The sequence below is a fragment of the Lepisosteus platostomus genome, chromosome 3 (assembly GCF_059453375.1).
Source record: "Lepisosteus platostomus isolate fLepPlt1 chromosome 3, fLepPlt1.hap1, whole genome shotgun sequence".
NCBI lineage: Eukaryota > Metazoa > Chordata > Actinopteri > Semionotiformes > Lepisosteidae > Lepisosteus > Lepisosteus platostomus.
Genome location: NC_142613.1, coordinates 4240108 through 4262945, shown reverse-complemented (window position 1 = coordinate 4262945; position 22838 = coordinate 4240108). Strand labels below are relative to the sequence as shown.

General features: G+C 52.5%; 1 protein-coding gene across 4 annotated transcripts in view; it reads left to right on the top strand.

Annotated features, from left to right (window-relative positions):
• The first annotated feature begins 4315 nt into the window (after nucleotides 1-4315).
• The window catches only part of arhgap4b (Rho GTPase activating protein 4b), a 32826-nt gene continuing 14303 nt past the window's right edge, over nucleotides 4316-22838 (top strand). For 2 of the 4 annotated variants that reach the window (XM_088623999.1, XM_088623996.1), the window contains exons 1-6: nucleotides 4316-4472; nucleotides 12015-12947; nucleotides 20982-21177; nucleotides 21595-21757; nucleotides 22448-22510; nucleotides 22596-22781. In XM_088623999.1, coding sequence (XP_088480125.1) covers nucleotides 12881-12947; nucleotides 20982-21177; nucleotides 21595-21757; nucleotides 22448-22510; nucleotides 22596-22781 — 675 coding nt within the window. In that variant the 5' untranslated portion in view covers nucleotides 4316-4472; nucleotides 12015-12880. Of the gene's footprint in view, nucleotides 4473-7567; nucleotides 7840-12014; nucleotides 12948-20981; nucleotides 21178-21594; nucleotides 21758-22447; nucleotides 22511-22595; nucleotides 22782-22838 lie in introns of those variants that run through there. The other 2 variants (XM_088623997.1, XM_088623998.1) reach the window with 2 other exon arrangements.

Below are 22838 nucleotides of genomic sequence, written 5' to 3'. Positions count from 1 at the left end.
ACTGCTGTAGACAACACTGAGAGCACTGTGGCACTGCTGTAGACAACACTGAGGCCACTGTGGCACTGCTGTAGACAACACTGAGGACACTGTGGCACTGCTGTAGACAACACTGAGGGCACTGTGGCACTGCTGTAGACAACACTGAGGACACTGTGGCACTGCTGTAGACAACACTGAGGACACTGTGGCACTGCTGTAGACAACACTGAGGACACTGCTGTAGACAACACTGAGGACACTGTGGCACTGCTGTAGACAACACTGAGGGCACTGTGGCACTGCTGTAGACAACACTGAGGACACTGTGGCACTGCTGTAGACAACACTGAGGGCACTGTGGCACTGCTGTAGACAACACTGAGAGCACTGTGGCACTGCTGTAGACAACACTGAGGACACTGTGGCACTGCTGTAGACAACACTGAGGACACTGTGGCACTGCTGTAGACAACACTGAGGACACTGTGGCACTGCTATAGACAACACTGAGGACACTGTGGACACTGCTGTAGACAACACTGAGGACACTGTGGCACTGCTGTAGACAACACTGAGGACACTGTGGCACTGCTGTAGACAACACTGAGAGCACTGTGGCACTGCTATAGACAACACTGAGGACACTGTGGACACTGCTGTAGACAACACTGAGGACACTGTGGCACTGCTGTAGACAACACTGAGGGCACTGTGGCACTGCTGTAGACAACACTGTGGACACTGTGGCACTGCTGTAGACAACACTGAGGGCACTGTGGCACTGCTGTAGACAACACTGAGGACACTGTGGCACTGCTGTAGACAACACTGAGAGCACTGTGGCACTGCTATAGACAACACTGAGGACACTGTGGCACTGCTGTAGACAACACTGAGAGCACTGTGGCACTGCTGTAGACAACACTGAGGACACTGTGGCACTGCTATAGACAACACTGAGGACACTGTGGCACTGCTGTAGACAACACTGAGGACACTGTGGCACTGCTGTAGACAACACTGAGGACACTGTGGCACTGCTATAGACAACACTGAGGACACTGTGGACACTGCTGTAGACAACACTGAGGACACTGTGGCACTGCTGTAGACAACACTGAGGACACTGTGGCACTGCTGTAGACAACACTGAGAGCACTGTGGCACTGCTATAGACAACACTGAGGACACTGTGGACACTGCTGTAGACAACACTGAGGACACTGTGGCACTGCTGTAGACAACACTGAGGGCACTGTGGCACTGCTGTAGACAACACTGTGGACACTGTGGCACTGCTGTAGACAACACTGAGGGCACTGTGGCACTGCTGTAGACAACACTGAGGACACTGTGGCACTGCTGTAGACAACACTGAGAGCACTGTGGCACTGCTATAGACAACACTGAGGACACTGTGGCACTGCTGTAGACAACACTGAGGGCACTGTGGCACTGCTGTAGACAACACTGTGGACACTGTGGCACTGCTGTAGACAACACTGAGGGCATTATGACAGTGTGGAGCAAAGCGGTTTAGTATCTTGTGAGATGGCTGTTCGAGTGCATGGTGCTGCAACAACATTAGCCTCTGCCATTTCCGTCTGTATTAGACTCAGAAAGCCTTGTGTGAACAAGGGCCACACTTAGATCCCCGTGTGAAAGGGAAGTGAAGTGGGCCGATTCTCAGAAGACAAGTTCAGGGTGTCTTTTCTACATTTATGCATTTGTATCACATTCTTAGCAGTTTGTCTGGGAGGTTGATGGTGGCTTGCAGTGAGTGTGCACTGGTTGGTGCAGCGTGTGTGTGTGTGTGGAGCTGTGCCCTGTGCACAGATGGCAGAGCGCAGTGTGAGAGCAGTCAGGCTGCCAGCATTACAGCTCTGCACTGACAGTTTGGCTTCCTGTGTGCACTGAAGTTTCACACCAGGCTGTTCACTCTAGGGCTCAGAGCAGATCTCTGTACCCCTTCTCTCTCACACTCACTGGGGCTCTGGGCCTCTGTACCCCTTCTCTCTCACACTCACTGGGGCTCTGGGCCTCTGTACCCCTTCTCTCTCACACTCACTGGGGCTCTGGGCCTCTGTACCCCTTCTCTCTCACACTGCCCTGGGGCTCTGGGCCTCTGTACCCCTTCTCTCTCACACTGCCCTGGGGCTGGGCCTCTGTACCCCTTCTCTCTCACACTCACTGGGGCTCTGGGCCTCTGTACCCCTTCTCTCTCACACTGCCCTGGGGCTCTGGGCCTCTGTACCCCTTCTCTCTCACACTCACTGGGGCTCTGGGCCTCTGTACCCCTTCTCTCTCACACTGCCCTGGGGCTCTGGGCCTCTGTACCCCTGCGCTCTCACACTGCCCTGGGGCTCTGGGCCTCTGTACCCCTTCTCTCTCACACTCACTGGGGCTCTGGGCCTCTGTACCTCTTCTCTCTCACACTGCCCTGGGGCTGTGGGCCTCTGTACCCCTTCTCTCTCACACTGCCCTGGGGCTGTGGGCCTCTGTACCCCTTCTCTCTCACACTCACTGGGGCTCTGGGCCTCTGTACCCCTTCTCTCTCACACTGCCCTGGGGCTCTGGGCCTCTGTACCCCTTCTCTCTCACACTGCCCTGGGGCTCTGGGCCTCTGTACCCCTTCTCTCTCACACTCACTGGGGCTCTGGGCCTCTGTACCCCTTCTCTCTCACACTGCCCTGGGGCTCTGGGCCTCTGTACCCCTTCTCTCTCACACTGCCCTGGGGCTGGGCCTCTGTACCCCTTCTCTCTCACACTGCCCTGGGGCTGTGGGCCTCTGTACCCCTTCTCTCTCACACTCACTGGGGCTCTGGGCCTCTGTACCCCTTCTCTCTCACACTGCCCTGGGGCTGTGGGCCTCTGTACCCCTTCTCTCTCACACTCACTGGGGCTCTGGGCCTCTGTACCCCTTCTCTCTCACACTGCCCTGGGGCTCTGGGCCTCTGTACCCCTTCTCTCTCACACTGCCCTGGGGCTCTGGGCCTCTGTACCCCTTCTCTCTCACACTGCCCTGGTGCTGTGGGCCTCTGTACCCCTTCTCTCTCACACTGCCCTGGGGCTCTGGGCCTCTGTACCCCTTCTCTCTCACACTCACTGGGGCTCTGGGCCTCTGTACCCCTTCTCTCTCACACTGCCCTGGGGCTCTGGGCCTCTGTACCCCTTCTCTCTCACACTGCCCTGGGGCTCTGGGCCTCTGTACCTCTTCTCTCTCACACTGCCCTGGGGCTGTGGGCCTCTGTACCCCTTCTCTCTCACACTGCCCTGGGGCTCTGGGCCTCTGTACCCCTTCTCTCTCACACTGCCCTGGGGCTGTGGGCCTCTGTACCCCTTCTCTCTCACACTGCCCTGGGGCTCTGGGCCTCTGTACCCCTTCTCTCTCACACTGCCCTGGGGCTGGGCCTCTGTACCTCTTCTCTCTCACACTGCCCTGGGGCTGTGGGCCTCTGTACCCCTTCTCTCTCACACTCACTGGGGCTCTGGGCCTCTGTACCCCTTCTCTCTCACACTGCCCTGGGGCTCTGGGCCTCTGTACCCCTTCTCTCTCACACTGCCCTGGGGCTCTGGGCCTCTGTACCCCTTCTCTCTCACACTGCCCTGGGGCTCTGGGCCTCTGTACCCCTTCTCTCTCACACTGCCCTGGGGCTCTGGGCCTCTGTACCCCTGCGCTCTCACACTGCCCTGGGGCTCTGGGCCTCTGTACCCCTTCTCTCTCACACTGCCCTGGGGCTCTGGGCCTCTGTACCCCTTCTCTCTCACACTGCCCTGGGGCTCTGGGCCTCTGTACCCCTTCTCTCTCACACTGCCCTGGGGCTGGGCCTCTGTACCCCTTCTCTCTCACACTGCCCTGGGGCTGTGGGCCTCTGTACCCCTTCTCTCTCACACTCACTGGGGCTCTGGGCCTCTGTACCCCTTCTCTCTCACACTGCCCTGGGGCTGTGGGCCTCTGTACCCCTTCTCTCTCACACTCACTGGGGATATGGGCCTCTGTACCCCTTCTCTCTCACACTGCACTCACGAGATGTCCAGCAGGACTTAATATTTCTGCAATTTCCCTCACGGGGCCAATGAAGTATCTATCTCTATCCTAGTGATCAGCAGGGTTTTCACACCTCTGTCTCCAGCAGCTGCAGAGATGGGAAAGTCTGAGATCTGTCTCACCTCCAGGCTGACTCTAGCCCCGGATGAAAACGTGGCTGGCTGCAGAAAAGTGGCCCGACTGTGTCTGGAGAGAGGAGAACAGGGCTACGTGTCTGTGTGTGTGTGTCTGTGTGTGTGTGTGTGAGGAGGGGTGCGAAACTCGCAGATTGCGAGAGTTCCTGTCAGAGCCGCACTCGTATGCGTCAGGCCACGCTGGGCAGGGCCTGCAGGCGGGTTCCTGGTGCTCTGCGCGCCGCCAGAGGCGATACCACCGACTGCTGCTTCCTGTTGCTCACACAGCATGGGCGCGCGGCACAGGAGGAGGTAGAGGCACAGCATAGGTAAGACCGCCGCAAGGGTTAATTCGCTTCGCTGGGGGTTGTCTCTTAGTCAAGGCAGCCCCTGCCTGCGAGCCTGACTGCGTTTTCCATGACGGCAGTTTTACTGGGCAAGGAAGAGCCAGGGCAAACGATCCAACAGCAAACGCCAAGACTCGGTGCTCACAGGGTCCCAAAGGCACCAGGGTCCCGGAGATGACGTTGCATGTTTTGTAAGATGTTTGCATGTTGTGTGTAAGGTTAAGTGTCTGATTTTAAGTTGACGTCTGTGCCTCAGCACTGTGAAAATGGTTAAGAGGAAAAGGCTGGCATGAAGGAGATATTGATTAACATCTGCTTGAGTGTCTGTTTATAGATATACTCTTCGTTTGCTGATAAAGCTACTTAGGACAGTAGTTATGAGGAAAATGTTAGTTATTTGCGTATAGGTATTGGAATTCTTTGCACATGCTGTATATGCGTACGCAGATCCAATCCAGCTACATGCCCGTATAAGGGTGGTGTACATCATCAAACAGGTTTGAGTAGGTAGCTGTGTCAGCATGCGTAGGCTGCAAAGCAACAGAAGGTCCATTCCAAACAGAAAGAACCTCACCTTTCTGCAGGGAATGAGTTTTTACCTATTCCTTTACACCAGCACATTCGAAGATAGCTTGTTTCATGTTCTAAGCTACAGCGACACATACAGTAGTTTTGCTGGGCAGGGTCCTGCGGGGCTCAAAATAACCTGCAGATGAAGTGCATTGCATCATTTCTGCGCTAGAAGGGAAGGTAAGGTGCATGTTCACAGTGAAGGGGAAGTCAACAGCAGTAGAAACACTCCCTCAGTATTACACTGCTGGCATACAGTGAATGGTGGGCAACGGCCATTTGGTCCTGCCTGCTTGTAGCTAACTGGTCTGAGGATCTCACCCAGCTGTTTCTTGAAGGAAGACAAGATATCGGCTTCAGTCAGATGGCGGGGCAGCTTGTTCCACACTCCTACAGCCCTTTGTGTAAAGAAGTGACTTCTGTCCTGACCGGAGGATCTCATCAAGCCATTTCTTGATGGAAGATAGTTTATCAGCTCCAAGCTCAAGGCTGGGCAGCTTGTTCCAGCCTCCCTCAGCCCTTTGACCCCCCCCCCCCTCAGCCAAGTGGATTCTGGGGTCTATGTCAGGTTGCGTTGTGCAAGCCACACACTGGGCCTGAAACTGATGACTTTCAGGCTTTCGAAAAGGGAACTCATTTTTCACGCTTGAGGAAAATGTGTCTGTGGGCAAAGCCAGGGCTGCAGGCCGGAGGGGGGCGTGAGGGTAGCCATGTGGCAGGGGTGTCTCTGGCCTGGCCTGCAGGAGCCCAGGGGCTGATCTGACAGGCTGCTGTCAGAGTCCCAGCCTTTGAAGATCCTCAACCAGTCGTCTCGCAGGCTCATGCAGAGAGAGCTCGAGACTGACTCTCTCTATACTGTAACATCAGTCTTTATTCAGGGAATACGGCCAGACTCCCACTGCACCACGGTTTGCTGCGAACTGCATGTTATTTCAAACAAACAGGAAGGCGGAGTTGAATCTTCGACATCTTTGTCTGTCTTCTGACTGATTGTATGTGCGATTATATGTATGTAGACTAAGAGGCAAGAAATGGAGAGAGACGCAATATTTCCTTTTCTCCTTCATCAGTACAGTTTATACTAGAGCCAGTAACAGGTCAAACGTGCTAGAGAATAACAGAAGGTGTCATTTTTTAAAGTGATAGTTTAGCCTAGTGTCACTGTTGAGTTATGCAGTGATTTGCAGTGTAATATTCTCTTGACTTGTAAAACCTGAAATGGATCAAACTGCTTTGCAATGGGGCTTTGAGGTTTTTTCAAAAGTGCTGTACAATATCATTTTTCTTCTTGTTGCTGTGGTTGTTATTGTTGCTGTCTCCCTGAGATACTGGTGGAGTCTGAAAACACCAGCATGCAGATACACAACCTATGCACACCTGTCCCTCTCCTGTCCTCAGTCTCAATGCTCACCTTTCTCTTCAGATCTCCAGCACTTCTCCTGTCCCTCTCCTGTCCTCAGTCTCTGTGCTCACCTGGCTGTCCAGGTCTCTCCTGTCCTCAGTCTCTGTGCTCACCTGGCTGTCCAGATCTCTCCTGTCCTCAGTCTCAATGCTCACCTTTCTCTTCAGATCTCCAGCACTTCTCCTGTCCCTCTCCTGTCCTCAGTCTCTGTATTCACCTGGCTGTCCAGGTCTCTCCTGTCCTCAGTCTCTGTGCTCACCTGGCTGTCCAGATCTCTCCTGTCCTCAGTCTCAATGCTCACCTTTCTCTTCAGATCTCCAGCACTTCTCCTGTCCCTCTCCTGTCCCCAGTCTCTGTATTCACCTGGCTGTCCAGATCTCTCCTGTCCTCAGTCTCTGTGCTCACCTGGCTTTCCAGATCTCTCCTGTTCTCAGTCTCTGTGCTCACCTGGCTGTCCAGATCTCTCCTGTCCTCAGTCTCTGTGCTCACCTGGCTGTCCAGATCTCTCCTGTTCTCAGTCTCTGTGCTCACCTGGCTGTCCAGATCTCTCCTGTCCTCAGTCTCTGTGCTCACCTGGCTGTCCAGATCTCTCCTGTCCTCAGTCTCTGTGCTCACCTGGCTGTCCAGATCTCTCCTGTTCTCAGTCTCTGTGCTCACCTGGCTGTCCAGATCTCTCCTGTCCTCAGTCTCTGTGCTCACCTGGCTGTCCAGATCTCTCCTGTTCTCAGTCTCTGTGCTCACCTGGCTGTTCAGGTCTCCGGTGCTGCTCCTGTCCCTCTCCTGTCCTCAGTCTGAGTACTCACCTCACCTGGCTGCAAGAACTTCAGAGATCAGCAGGTCTGGTGTGTGTTCATACACAGAGACAGAGGGGAGAGGCTGTGTGTGTGAAAGGTCGGAAGATAAATATAGAACTGACTGGGTGAAATAATGAGGGCTGTGTTTTGGGGGTGGGGGAGGTGAGGTCTGTGGGGGGAATGACCAGCATGTTTAGAGTGGAAGAGACTGAGCATGAAAGGAGGTAAAAAGAGGAAGAGAGAAAGGAAAGGAGATGGGAGGTGTGGCTTGTGTTATGACATTTCTCCCTCTTGCTGTCTCGCTCTCTCTCACACAGCAGAGAGAGAGAGCGAGAGAGAGCAGCGTGCAGCATGTGTGTCTGAAGGGAGAGAAACACACAGAGAGCCTCAGATCAGGCTATGCGCGGAGCTTGTCTGAGTCACTGCACTCTCATACTGCTCTCTGTGTCTGCATCAGACGCACAGAGGGAGAGGGCTGGAGACCACAGAAACGTACACAGACGGGCTGAGGTTGGGAATGCCTTTCATATATAATCTCTGCTTCGTTTCTCTGCCTCTCTTCTCCACTGACCTGCCCATTTTCGTGAGTGTGTTTAGAGAGGGAGAGTGGGCGGGGGAGACTTCATTTGAAACCTGTCTTGTCTTGTCTCTGTTAGTGTGCTTTTTACGTTATGATTTTGTGTCAGTGTGTGTGTGTCTGTGTGCATCTTTGTGCATCTGTTGATGTGTCCGTGTTTCTACGCTGTTGGGCAGTCTCTGCATCTGCATCTGTGTGTCTGTGCTGTTGATGTGTCTGTATGTCTTTACATTTGTGTGTCTGTGCTGTTGGCATGTTTGTGTGTCTGTGCTGTTGATGTGTCTGTGTGTCAGTGCTGTTTGTATGTCTATGTGTCTGTTTGTCTCAATGCCTGTACTGTTTATATTTCCATGCTATTTATGTGTCTGTGTTCAAGCTGTTTGTGTTTCTGTATGTCCATGCGGTTTGTGTGTCCGTGCTGTTAATGTGTCTGTGCTGTTTGTATGTCTGTGTGTCTGTGGTGTTTATGAGCAGCATGTCTGTGCTGTTGATGTGTCTGTGTGTCTGTGCTGTTGATATGTCTTGTGTGCCTGTACGTCTGTGTGTCAGTGCTGTTCATATACAGTATCTGTGTGCCTGTACGTCTGTGTGTCTGTGCTGTTCATATATCTGTGTGTCTGTACGTCTGTGTGTCTGTGCTGTTGATGTGTCTGTGTGTCTGTAGGTGGTGTATCTGTGCTACTGGTGTTTGTTCCTCTTATGCAGGAGAGTCTTTAGTTAATGTTCATACTGAAGGAGAAGTGATGGATTAATGGCGAGCTGGATTTCTCATGATGAGGCTGGTCACTCCTCTACAGTGATGCTGGCAACGAGTTGATCATTAATGTTTTATTGCAGCAGCCATCAAGCAAGCTATGTGTGTTCGTGTATGGTGATGTGTGTGTGCTTCTGCTGATGAATCTGTGAGAATGTACAGGGATGTGTCTTGTGTCGTGTGCTTGTTCACGTGACTCTGCTTGTGCTCTGTATTTGGGTGTATTTAAAATAAAAATGAAGAATCCTTGTTGATGGTCTTGAGAGTGATAGAAGCACCGTTCAATATTTAACAGAAAAAAACATCCTACCGAAGGGCCAAATCTATGACTGCGAGTCCTGAATCTAAGGCTAATAATTATCATAATACTCCCCTACATATTAAATCATCTGAATGCCTTTCCTTCCTTTATTGGTATTTTTCTTACAGTCACTCTTGAGGGTATTATGGTGCTGTTGTTGTGATGTTCTCGTTATCACCACGAAGATCATGGTGATAACCAGGCCTCGTAAACTGCATAGCGGTGGCTTATCATTATTGTTATTGTTGTCGCTCATAATTCTGATTTAATCCATTTGCATTCTTAAAAGTATTCATACAGTGATAAGTATTATCTGTGTAGTTCTATGTGGTGCGATTACTAATATGACTTTTTAGTATGGGTGATAGAAGCAGACTCACTGGGAGCAGTGCGCAGTGCAGGGTGTTGTTCTGACACTGGGAGCAGTGCAGGGTGTTGTTCTGACACTGGGAGCAGTGTGCAGTGCAGGGTGTTGTTCTGACACTGGGAGCAGTGCGCAGTGCAGGGTGTTGTTCTGACACTGGGAGCAGTGCGCAGTGCAGGGTGTTGTTCTGACACTGGGAGCAGTGCGCAGTGCAAGGTGTTGTTCTGACACTGGGAGCAGTGCAAGGTGTTGTTCTGACACTGGGAGCAGTGCGCAGTGCAGGGTGTTGTTCTGACACTGGGAGCAGTGCGCAGTGCAGGGTGTTGTTCTGACACTGGGAGCAGTGCGCAGTGCAGGGTGTAGTTCTGACACTGGGAGCAGTGTGCAGTGCAGGGTGTTGTTCTGACACTGGGAGCAGTGCGCAGTGCAGGGTGTAGTTCTGACACTGGGAGCAGTGTGCAGTGCAGGGTGTTGTTCTGACACTGGGAGCAGTGCGCAGTGCAGGGTGTTGTTCTGACACTGGGAGCAGTGCAGGGTGTTGTTCTGACACTGGGAGCAGTGTGCAGTGCAGGGTGTAGTTCTGACACTGGGAGCAGTGCGCAGTGCAGGGTGTTGTTCTGACACTGGGAGCAGTGCAGGGTGTTGTTCTGACACTGGGAGCAGTGTGCAGTGCAGGGTGTTGTTCTGACACTGGGAGCAGTGCGCAGTGCAGGGTGTTGTTCTGACACTGGGAGCAGTGCGCAGTGCAGGGTGTTGTTCTGACACTGGGAGCAGTGCGCAGTGCAAGGTGTTGTTCTGACACTGGGAGCAGTGCAAGGTGTTGTTCTGACACTGGGAGCAGTGCGCAGTGCAGGGTGTTGTTCTGACACTGGGAGCAGTGCGCAGTGCAGGGTGTTGTTCTGACACTGGGAGCAGTGCGCAGTGCAGGGTGTAGTTCTGACACTGGGAGCAGTGTGCAGTGCAGGGTGTTGTTCTGACACTGGGAGCAGTGCGCAGTGCAGGGTGTTGTTCTGACACTGGGAGCAGTGCAGGGTGTTGTTCTGACACTGGGAGCAGTGTGCAGTGCAGGGTGTAGTTCTGACACTGGGAGCAGTGCGCAGTGCAGGGTGTTGTTCTGACACTGGGAGCAGTGCAGGGTGTTGTTCTGACACTGGGAGCAGTGTGCAGTGCAGGGTGTTGTTCTGACACTGGGAGCAGTGCAGGGTGTTGTTCTGACACTGGGAGCAGTGCGCAGTGCAGGGTGTTGTTCTGACACTGGGAGCAGTGTGCAGTGCAGGGTGTTGTTCTGACACTGGGAGCAGTGCGCAGTGCAGGGTGTTGTTCTGACACTGGGAGCAGTGCGCAGTGCAGGGTGTTGTTCTGACACTGGGAGCAGTGCGCAGTGCAGGGTGTTGTTCTGACACTGGGAGCAGTGTGCAGTGCAGGGTGTAGTTCTGACACTGGGAGCAGTGCGCAGTGCAGGGTGTTGTTCTGACACTGGGAGCAGTGCAGGGTGTTGTTCTGACACTGGGAGCAGTGCGCAGTGCAGGGTGTAGTTCTGACACTGGGAGCAGTGCAGACTGTTGTTCTGACACTGGGATCTCTACTGGTAGTTTTTCTGGTAGTGAATAAATACTGAGATTGGTGCAGAGCGCAAGACTGTCCCAGACTCCAGTTGCCTAGATGCATGATCCACAATTCTGGCACCCAGGGCTTTACATGAGGCCGCTGACTCAATTATCTCGGCGACCATTTTCTAGGGGAGGAGTTGGGATTCGTAAGGGAAGTGGTACTTCAGATGAATCAGTGCAGGTGATCAGCAAAGCTCACGAGACTTAGAAGAGCTGTTACAGAGAAACAGGATTGTTGACCTGTTGACATTGGCTTCCGCCCAAGAACTCGCAGCCTGTAGTGAAGCCTGGAGCGGATCAGGCTGCTATGTCTGACTTGTGATTCCTGAAAGAGGTTTTAGGAGTGTCAACACAGGTGAGCGTGAACAGTCGAGGTTCTGTGAGGGAGCCCGGGGGGTGGGGGTGCTGGGATGGAGGACTCGGGATAAATAGGCGCCTTTGTGAAGTACAGCCCAGCCCGTCACAGCTGGCTCATGTGATCCACTCCCAGCCCCTCTCACACTCTGACCCCTGTGTCTGCAGCAGTGCGCGTGCAAGCAAGCGTCAGGGCTTGTGTGCTCCCGCTGCCTCTTCATTAACACTTCGTGTTCTGCAGGTAGGCCACAATGGGCGCTGCCTCAGTTTCGGTGCGATCTAGTCGCAGCACAGTCTGTCAGCCAAACTGGTTTCAGAAATGCTGCTTCTGTGTTCTCAACTCTTGAATCTGGGACTTTTCACGCCCAGTTTCTTACTTCTGTGCTTAAACATGTTTGAAGGCAAACGCCTTGTGCGTCCCTGTCTGGCAGTCCGCCTCTCCTCTCCCGGCTCTGCCTTGCTCTTCTTCTCTTCGCCTGTCCGCTGGCCAGGCTTCGGCACTTCCTGGGTTACGATTGTTTGCATTTGCAGCCTTGACGAGTTTTAGGGTTTGCTAAACTAGCACGATAATCCCCCCCAGCTGTATGTAGTCATGCGAACGATTCAGGAGGTAAAATGATGCATTTTAGGTTATACGTGTACGCAGATCTCTAGCAAAACCAGGCTCCTCAGGGGTCATTTTCAAGCGTTTTCCTTCCTGAAGGTGTTTCTTGCCTATATCCTGGCTTGCGAAGGGGCTCATCAGTAAGGTGTGGTTGTTACACCCCGCGTGTGAACGGGTTTCTCACTGTCTTCCAGGGAGCAGAGGCCTCTCAGCGGAGCCACACAGACACACGGACGCTCAGCACCTGGCCTCTTGGCGTGCTTTCCAGGGCACAAAACCCATGACGAGGTTTTCGGGACAGAGAAGACAATCAGTCTGTCGGCCCCCCTTCACTGAGGCTTGATCGAACTGAGCGCCTTTCTAGAGCAGCCCCTCCAGTCTCTCAGGACAGAGTCCAGAGGGGGAGAATCCACAGTCCGACCTGCTGGGTTTCTCCCGAGACCCACAGGGACTGATCACGGGACAGAACCAGACACAGCAGCTAAACGTTACTGCGGACCACTGGAAATTACTGCAGACCACCGGAAATTCCTGCGGACCACTGGAAATTACTGCAGGCCACCGGAAATTACTGCAGACCACTGGAAAGTGCAGGAAACAACTTGAAATTATTGCAGTCTATTGGAATTTACTGGAATTGATTTATTGTCATTTTATAGGCCCAGATTCCCTCACTCACTCGCACTTTGCTCTTCTGTCGGTGTTGGCGCTCGACTCTGTTCCCCTGAGACACCAGCACAAAACCAATTTTTTGCCCTCTTTTTAAAATCATTTGAAGTCTAATTGCGAGCAAAAAAAAAAAAACAACAACCAGGAAGCCTCATTTGCGGAAGTGCTGCTGTGCTCTGCAGGAGTCAGGCGTGGCGAGACGGCAGAGGGCTGTGGAGGAGCAGCACACTCCAGCCCTGGACACTGTCCGGCAGCGCTGGGCCTGGACACCTCTAGCCCCCCACTGCCATGCTGCCCCTCCTGTGGTGAGGACAGCTGCCGAAGTGAGTACCTTAGTGTGAAGACCACCCGCCGCCCCAGTCCAGAGAGAGCGCCCCCTTCAGCTTGAGCCATGTCGTCTCACGTCAAGCTGCGCAAGGAGAAGGGCACCCTGGCGGAGTACGAGATGCAGATCAAAGGTGAGGTGACCTAGACCTGACCCCTGGGACCTTCTGTCTCCCTCTCTCTTGACCTCTGACCTGTCTCTCAAAGTCCGGCTGTCTTTCTCTTCATCTCTGATGCTCACGTTTGTTCTCCTCCTTCTCTTTTCAACCCCTCCCTCTTGCTGCTTCACCTCAACGGGTCTCCTCAAATTTTAGGGGTGTTTACTGTGTGGACTATGGTCTGTGTATCCACACCTGCGGTGGGCCCGTCCTGGTCCGTCCTGCACTGGACGACCAGTGACCCACAAACCAGGGTTGGGCCAGCCTGACCCTCAGCGCTCAGCTGCTGATCTGGCCAACAGGCTGTAAATCGGTGCCTTAAAGGAGCCACAGCTGACAGGTTTATCGTTATTTCCTTTGCAGATAAATGCCATTAAAAGGCTGTGGTATCAGCATGAGGTGATTTAGCAGAATCAGGAAGCTGACCTTTAGAATTAACTCAGGGAGCCCTGCCCAGGTGGGAGGTGGGAAATCAGGATCCAGACTCCCAGGTTCCGAAGCCCTGAATCAAATTGCCTAAAAATCTCTGATCTAAAACCCTTACCTGCCCCTTAACTTCCCCCCTGAGCACCCTATGACCAGCTGTCTGGAACAGTGTTTCTCCCCTGTCTGTTTGTATCCACAGCAAGGAAGTGACTCATTCCGTCATGTCAGTTTCAGTTACAGTTACAGCAGGGACTGGTCTGTGGACTGGAAGACAAGGGTCTAAAACACCTCAAGCAAAATCTCCCCTCAGTTTCCCTCAGTTTAAGGGTTTAAGAGTTTAAGGGTAGAGAACAAAGCTGGTGCTCAGCACACCAGTGGAAGCCCTTCTCAAAGGCTTCCATCTGCTCTTACGATGTTTTCTCTCTTCCCCAGTTGTAGCTGTGATAAAGTTGTGGTTTATCAAAGCTAGACTTGTTTTTTTCACCAATTCCCTTTTCTTATTCTCGCCGGTGGTAGTTAACTCCTCAGGTTCATCAGTTCCCTTTGCTTCGTTTGTGCTCGAGGGCGTCACTGCTGCTGCCTGCCTGTACAGCACCTCACCTTTTTGGACCCCCTGCAGTGACTTCCGGTATCAAAAGGAGGAGAATTCCGCCCCCCCAGAAAAACATAAAAAACAAATTCATTCGGACTTTTCCTAAGATGGTGTAAAAGAAGTGCTGGTGCAGCGTCCACTCGCTCCTCTGCCCTTTACTGAGACTGAGACTGATCACGAGCCCGTAGTCAGACGAGATGAAAGTTACGCTTCTGGCAGGGGCTTCCAGCTGCAGCTTTCATGCAGACAAGCCGGGCAGTGACCGGCCACTGTGGACCTGTTGACTGTGGGCTCCAGCCGGGAAGCTGCCCCTGTTTTCGGGCTTGAGGTTTGACTGAGCCTCTGGAGGGAAGGTGTGTGTGGGGCTGAGCAGTGGGCAACAGAAGCCCACTTCACACCAGGTCGAAGGTCAGCCATGTGGCAAGGGGACGGATAAGACTCCCATTGCAGAGCGGTGTGATGCGCTCCGGGTGGCCTGAGCACGGCGGGCTCTCGTACTGCACACACGCCGGCACCAGGAGCTGGGCAGCACGAGTGGTAGCGTTGCTCTGCAGCCCGTTGGAGCAGATGGCCAAGTGGAGCGCATAGTGCCACACGGTTCACTCTTCTGCCTTGTCAGTGTGGTTTGCGCAAGGGGCTGCAGCTGGTCAGACCCAAATCAGAGACTCCTGCTACCTCCTCTCATCAGTCAGGACTGTAGTGGCCCTGCGGTCAGAGAGGGGTGAGAGGAGTCGAGGAGGGAGAGAGAGAGAGGCAGGAGAGGGAGGAGGGAGAGAGAGGCAGGAGGGAGAGAGAGGAGAGAGGCAGGAGTGAGAGAGAGGAGAGAGAGGGAGGAGGGAGAGAAAGCAGAAGGAGGAAGAGAGAGAGGAAGGAGGGAGAGAGGGAGCAAGGAGGGAGAGAGAGGAGAGAGAGAGGAAGAAGGGGGAAAGAGGGAGAGGGAGGAGAGAGAGTGGAAGAGAGGACCTGGAGGGTGACAGACAGAGAGAGAGGACAGTGAGGACAGAAGGGAGAGAAAGAGTTTTACCAACAAGAGCTCAGATGGTGCCGGGGGTCATGCAGCTTACTGCCCCAGCGCAGGAGGGAGGTCTCAGATGGGGAGGGGGCAAAAACGGTGCCCACATAGGGTGATTCATACCATCTATACTCCCAGGAACAAATCTATGTTTAGAGATATAAATGCTGTTGTGATAAAGATGCTAAGAAGATCGTGTAGATTTGATAGTGTTGTTGTTATAGCAGTATGTGCACGTTTGAAATGTATACTTATTGTCAAGAATTGGTTGAGGAAAGAGAGCAGAGCCAGGGGAGGGGGGAGCGGGGAGGAAGGAGGCTTGTTTGAGCTGAATCCTCAGAGACGGAGCAACAGCCCTGCAGCCAAAAACACAGAGCCAGCGGCCTGACCAATCAGGGCCCTGCTCACCTGTGATTGGCTGGGCCGTGCTCTGGAGATTCTGTAGCTGGAGAAGTCAAGACCTCCCCCCCAGCCTGGCTCAGGCCTGCAGTACAAACAACTCCTTAATTCTATGATCCAATTAATTAGAAATGCATCACAAACTTAAAGAGCTGGTTGGGCTCAATACACACGGCGGAATGGACTGCATTAGTAGGTACAGCTTTTGACTGCCAAGCTCTGCAGTCCTCAGCGGGGTCTAGTTTATGCACACAGATGTGTGACTTTCTCATCAGAAATATACTGTACTGTACAAGTACAAAGACGTGATCACAGCTGTAGGTGTTCTTCCTCATGAGCTCTGCCTTTGGTAGTTACCAAAGCTTTGTTTCTAATGTCTCAACTGGCAGGGTCCGGTGGGCTCTGTGAGTCCGAGTCTGGTCCGCCTTCGCCTTCCCTCGGGCAAGAGCATTTCGGGAACGGTTCTTGGAATTTTAGATGCCACTGGGATCATGTAGAGAAGGTTCGGATAAAGACCTGTCAGGACGTTTCCCAGAGTTTGGGTTGTATCCCTGAAGGAGGAAGAAGGACATCTGTATTAAGGAAGGTATCAGAGTCCCTTCCTGCCAGACCAACAACCCCACACAGCAGTCTCAACACACTCCCAGACCTCACTGTTCAAACTGCACAAAGGAACAGGAGAGGCACTGGTGCAAAATACTCGCAAGAGAGGATTTGTATTCCACCTTTCACCGTAAACAACACGAGCCCCATGATGCACTAAAACATCAAATAAGCCTTTACTGCCCCTAAGGGAATTGGTCTTCACATCAAGAGCTCATAACATACAGTATAACATAAATGACAACAGTAGAACAACAGTACAATACCGTAATACAAAACAACAGTTAATAAAAGTGCTCAGGCAGTACTCTCCCAGTACCATGAGATTAAAAAACAGACAATTAGCTTGTAGAGAGTGTAAAAACAATAATAGTATTATGATCCTTAGCTGCAAACAATTGTTTTCATTGTTCAACAATTGAATGCTTTGAGGTAGAAAGGAAGTTAATACTCTCGTATCCCTGGGCGATAGAGTACCTCCTCCCGGAGGGTAGGAGAGTATGTTCTTAAGAGTAAATGAGAGGGGTCATCTAAGATTGTGGGCACATACAGAGACATGGTAATTGCGTCCAAGGAAGAGCTGATGATCTTGCCAACAGTCCTGGTCACTTTGTTCAACTAATTTTTGTTCTGCAAGGGCAAGGTATCTCCCCAGCTCTGAGTGCACATCATGAGCATGTGTGACTGCATGTCATTGACTTTCCTCAGAACTGCTCCTAAAAGAGCTGGTCCCGTCACATAGCTGCTTGTGTTGTCAGCAGGCAGGTACAGCAGGCATGTTGGTGCAGTAGTTCCAGCAAGTGTTGCATTAACAGCAGTTAATAATAACAGTAATTGCTTTGCTCTATAATCTACTCAGTAACACCTTTCATACCAGATATGAGTCATGCAGTGGAGGTTGAAATGGTAGTTATTTAAGCATGCTCTGTCACTCTGAGCGCTTCTGGGAGTGGGAGTGTCTCTACCCATGACTGTGTGTGTGAGTTCAGGTATGTATGTGTCTAAGGGTGTAGGTATGAGTCTGTTAGAGTGCACATGTGTGAGTTCAGGTGTGTGTTAGAATTCAGGTGTGTTAGAGTTCAAGTAGGTGTCTGTGAGAGAGAATACAGGTGTTTGTGAGAGTGCAGGTGCGTGTGAGAGAGTGCAGGTGTGTGAGGGAGAGTGCAGTTGTGTGTGAGAGTACAGGTGTGTGTGTGAGAAAGTACTTGTGTGTGTGTGAGAGTGCAGGTGTGTGTGTGTGTGAGAGTACAGGTGTGTGTGTGAGAGTACAGGTGTGTGTGTGAGAAAGTACTGGTGTGTGTGTGAGAGTGCAGGTGTGTGTGAGAGAGTACAGGTGTGTGTGAGAGAGTGCAGCTCCAGTCCAGACCTGCCCCAGCTCCAGTCCAGACCTGCCCCAGCTCCTGTCCTGTACTGCCCCAGCTCTAGTCCAGATCTGCCCCAGCTCTAGTCCAGATCTGCCCCAGCTCCTGTCCTGTACTGCCCCAGCTCCAGACTAGTACTGCCCCAGCTCCAGTCCTGTACTGACCAAGTTCCTGTTCAGACCTGCCCCAGATCCAGTCTAGCACTGCCCCAGCTCTAGTCCAGATCTGCCCCAGCTCTAGTCCAGATCTGCCCCAGCTCCAGTCCTGATCTGCCCCAGCTCCAGTCCTGATCTGCCCCAGCTCCATTCCTGTACTGCCCCAGCTCCTGTCCTGTACTGCCCCAGCTCCAGTCTAGTACTGCCCCAGCTCCAGTCCAGATCTGCCCCAGCTCCTGTCCTGTACTGCCCCAGCTCCAGTCCTGATCTGCCCCAGCTCCTGTCCTGTACTGCCCCAGCTCCATTCCTGTACTGCCCCAGCTCCTGTCCTGTACTGCCCCAGCTCCAGTCTAGTACTACCCCAGCTCCAGTCTAGTACTGCCCCAGCTCCAGTCCAGATCTGCCCCAGCTCCTGTCCTGTACTGCCCCAGCTCCAATCCTGATCTGCCCCAGCTCCTGCCCTGTACTGCCCCAGCTCCTGTCCTGATCTGCCCCAGCTCCTATCCTGTACTGCCCCAGCTCCTATCCTGTACTGCCCCAGCTCCAGTCCTGATCTGCCCCAGCTCCTGTCCTGTACTGCCCCAGCTCCAGTCTAGTACTGCCCCAGCTCCAGTCCAGATCTGCCCCAGCTCCTGCCCTGTACTGCCCCAGCTCCAGTCCTGTACTGCCCCAGCTCCTGTCCTGTACTGCCCCAGCTCCAGTCCTGTACTGCCCCAGCTCCTGTCTAGTACTGCCCCAGCTCCAGTCCTGTACTGCCCCAGCTGCAGTCCAGACCTGCCCCAGCTCCTGCCCTGTACTGCCCCAGCTCCTGCCCTGTACTGCCCCAGCTCCTGTCCAGTACATCCTCCCTCCCCACATTGTCTGGACGGGGGTTGGTGGGGGCCTTATCAACCCAGAGAGCTGGCCACTGTTAGCTTGAAAATGTCTCCCCATAAATTACACGGACTTGTCTCCTGCTGTCCCAGACCCTGACACTTCGAGGCTGTTCCTCTGCGCTGAGTTATTATTTCAACTGATGGGCTATAAATGGAGTGGGGGGCTGAGGTGTTTGTCTTCTTTACAGCGGTTTATCCCTCCTGCTCGGTCAGTCGATTCTCACCGTCGTGATTGTATCGGCCTTGGCCCTGCTCCCCGTTCCTCTTTCTCGATTCCAAATCCAAACCCCCTGATTCCTCTTTTAAAACCAGTTTCAGTCTCTGTTGTGGAAAATCCCCATTCCCCTTTAAAACCAGTCTCGGTTCAGATTCCATCTGGCTCCCAGCTCGTGTTCCAGGGCCGGTTGATAATGCTGAGTGTGACCTCTGACCCTTGGGCATGGTCCCTGTGGGAGTCTGGGAAGGCAGTATGGTGGTGCATTAAGAAGGGTATAAGTGGAACTGTCTAAATGACAGGCTATGAATTATTTATGACAGCCCACTCTCTCTAATGGAATGGGGAGCGATGGGGTGAGTGGGCAGGAGTTGAGGCCTTTTGCATGGACCCGAGTCGAATTGAAGGTTGACCACGCGCATGCTCTTCTTCTGCATCACCACTATGACTGGTACCGAAGTCTTCCTTTCATCACTGCTCCGCCCCCTGATAAAACCTGGAATGGATCAAACTGCTATGTGATGGGAGTTTGGTTAGTTTCCCGGCGTGCACACACAAGGACTGAGCCACCTGCCCTGTACACAATCGGTATTACAGTAAGTGGGTCAGAGAGGAAAGCTGAGAGAGAGTGGGGTAGAGAGTCTTGACCTTCCACACAGACTTTGTTGAAAAGCTAAGTGGAACAGGAAGTAGTCTGCTGCTCGCACTGCGAGTTGAACAGAAGAGCCCAGCAGGAGCTGATGTGTGAGAGAACATGTCTTCGCCTGAGTCAGAGGTCCTGTCTGAGCATCAGGCTACGGGACAGGAAGGACTCCAGTGGCCTGTTGAATACCACAGGCCTGGCTGCTCACCCCTCTGATTCCTTTCCTGACTCTCCTTGTCTTGCCAGAAAATAGCCAGAGTCCAATCCTTCAGCAGAATTCTTTCTTGACTATTGTCTAAGAGTTACAGGAAGAGAGGAGAGGGGGAGACAGGGAGAGGAGATACAGAGAGAGGAGACAGGGAGAGGAGATACAGGGAGAGGAGAGAGGGAGACAGGGAGAGGAGAGAGGTATACAGGGAGAGGAAAGAGGGGGACAGGGAGAGGAGAAAGAGATACAGGGTGAGGAGACAGGGAGAGGAGATACAGGGAGAGGATAGAGGGATACAGAGAGAGGAGAGAGGTATACAGGGAGAGGAGAGAGGGGGGACAGGGAGAGGAGAAGGGGATACAGGGACAGGAGAGAGGGGGACAGGGAGAGGAGAAGGGGATACAGGGACAGGAGAGAGGGGGACAGGGAGAGGAGAAAGAGATACAGGGAGAGGAGAGAGGGATACAGGGAGAGGAGAAGGGGATACAGGGAGAGGAGAGAGGGAGAAAGGCTGAGGAGACAGGGATACAGGGAGAGGTGATACAGGGAGAGGAGAGAGGGAGACAGGGAGAGGATAGAGGTATACATGGAGAGGGGAGAGGTTAAGATGGAGGTAAGGCCTTCTGGGCCTTGTGTGTTATTTCTACACATTCATTTTCAGCGCCCAGCAAAGTTTCCTCCTGCCAGACTTCACATGAAGGAGCCTCTGAGCTGCTTTATAGCTTTCTGCTCTCTCTTCAGCAGCTGACAAAGAGGGCCTGTGAGGCTGTACAGACAGCGAGGAAGTGGAGCACTGGGGGGTGGAGTGAGTGGTGTGTGTGTGCATGTATTTCCACACTGGTTAACACACCACTTAAATCACTCACGCGCTCTGGGACCTACAGTATATCACTGTGAGAGAAGGATTCAATTTACACTCCCAGTTTCAAAAAGAGTAACTTTTCCCAATCATTTTACAGAATATTTACTAAAAAATACTAAGATGTTTGTGTCTGGCACTGTGGTATTAATGCCTCTACTGTATCTTTTCTGTCTCAAGACTGTGAGCTTATTAACCCCTCATCTCTCTCTCAGAATAGAGTGTGTATAAACCCTTTTTCCTCTCTATTGGTGCAGTGTTTGTACAGCAGTGTGTGTATTAACCCCTCTGTCTCAGTGCAGTGTGTGTATTAACCCCTGTGTCTCAGTGCAGTGTGTGTATTAACCCCTGTGTCTCAGTGCAGTGTGTTTATTAACCCCTGTGTCTCAGTGCAGTGTGTGTATTAAGCCCTCTGTCTCAGTGCAGTGTGTGTGTACAGCAGTGTGTGTATTAACCCCTCTGTCTCAGTGCAGTGTGTGTGTACAGCAGTGTGTGTATTAACCCCTCTGTCTCAGTGCAGTGTGTATGTACAGCAGTGTGTGTATTAACCCCTCTGTCTCAGTGCAGTGTGTGTATTAACCCCTCTGTCTCAGTGCAGTGTGTGTATTAACCCCTGTGTCTCAGTGCAGTGTGTATTAACCCCTGTGTCTCTCTCTCTGTCAGAGGTGCGCTCCCAGCTGTCAGAACAGTTGAAGGTGCTGGATGTGCAGGTTGAGCTGCGGGTCCAGCTGATCCAGGACCTGAATGAGTTCCTGCGACGCCGGGCCGAGATTGAGCTGGAGTATTCCCGCTCTCTGGAAAAGCTGGTCGACAGGTTTTCCTCCAAGATCCGTCACCCCAAGGAGCAGCAGAACCTCAAGTAATTTCTGCTTCTGTTGAGCCTTTTGTGTTCTCTGTGGACATTATTATGCGCTCCCATTCACTTCAGTTCAGTTTGTTATATGCACAAGTGCAATGAAATGCTTTATCCTTTCAGGATGTCGGCAGCAAATGCTTCTAGACACTTGTCCTTGAGGGGTCAGATAGACATGCTGGGACCATTGTAGTAAAAACATAACGCTGAACAGATCCTCCATTTGAAAATGCAGTAAGACAGAACTCAACCCTTTACTGCAAATGTCAGAACGTCGGGATTCATCCGGCAGCAGTAATGTTTCAGGTGGAATTCTCCACCAATCAAGGAAGCAGAGTGCAATTACAGTAGTTAACTGCCTTATAGACCGTACGACCGGTCTCGCCCTCTGACCTCCCTGCCTCCCCTCCCTCTCTCTCTCAGGAAGGATGAGAACCTCCTGTCGCCTGTCAACTGCTGGTACCTCCTGCTGAACCAGACCCGGCAGGAGAGCCGCGACCACGCTGCGCTGGGCGACACGTGCAGCGCCCACATCACCGTCAGACTGACGCACATCGCCGAGGACACGGGCCGGCTGTCCAAGAAGGTACAGCTCCCGCAACACACACGCTGAGACGAGACCCGGACACATGGACATTGACACCGTCGTCCTGTAGTGCACTGGGCCTGGCTTTCATGTGTGGACACTGACACAGACACACTGACACTGCGACACAGACACACTGACACGGTGATTGTGTCATTGACACACTGATTGTGACTGTGACACTGACACACTGACTGTGACACTGATATACTGACAGACTGGTTGTGACACTAACACACTCACACAAAGACACACTGTCACACTGACTGTGACACTGACACACTGACAGACTGCTTGTGACACTAACACACTCACACACTGTCACACTGACTGTGCCACTGACACACTGACAGACTGGTTGTGACATTAACACACTCACACACAGACACACTGTGACACTGACACACTGTCACACTATGACACTGACACACTGTCACACTGACTGTGACACTGACACACTGACAGACTGCTTGTGACACTAACACACTCACACACTGTCACACTGACTGTGCCACTGACACACATTGACAGACTGGTTGTGACACTAACACACTCACACACTGTCACACTGACTGTGACACGGACACACTGATACACATGAGAAATGCGCTAATGAAAATGGTACAGAAACTGCAAGCTGAGTAGCCCTGCTGTGCAGATGCTGAATTAAGTTTCTCTGCCTTCTCTCAGAGCAAAGAGGTTGGACTGCAGATGCAGGATGAGCTCCTGAAGGTGACCAGCGAATTGCAGACAGTGAGTTTAATACATTATTTTTATTATTGTGTGTGTTTCATTATGAGCGAGTTATATGAGTTAATTGTGTGTTTGCAATGTCCAGGCCATGAAGACCTATCACCAATACCACACTGACAGCCTCAGTGCAGAGGGGAAGATGAAGGAGGCGGAGAAACTGGAAGAGCGTCACATGGGCAAGTCAGCTGACCAGGGGGTCAGCCAATCAGGTGGCGACCCCAAGCAGCAGAGGCGGAGCTCTGTGAAGAAGATGGAGCGAATGAAAGAGAAGGTGACACACTGTTCCCCAGAGCAAATGTACAGAGCTGGAAATGAGACAGACTCCCAC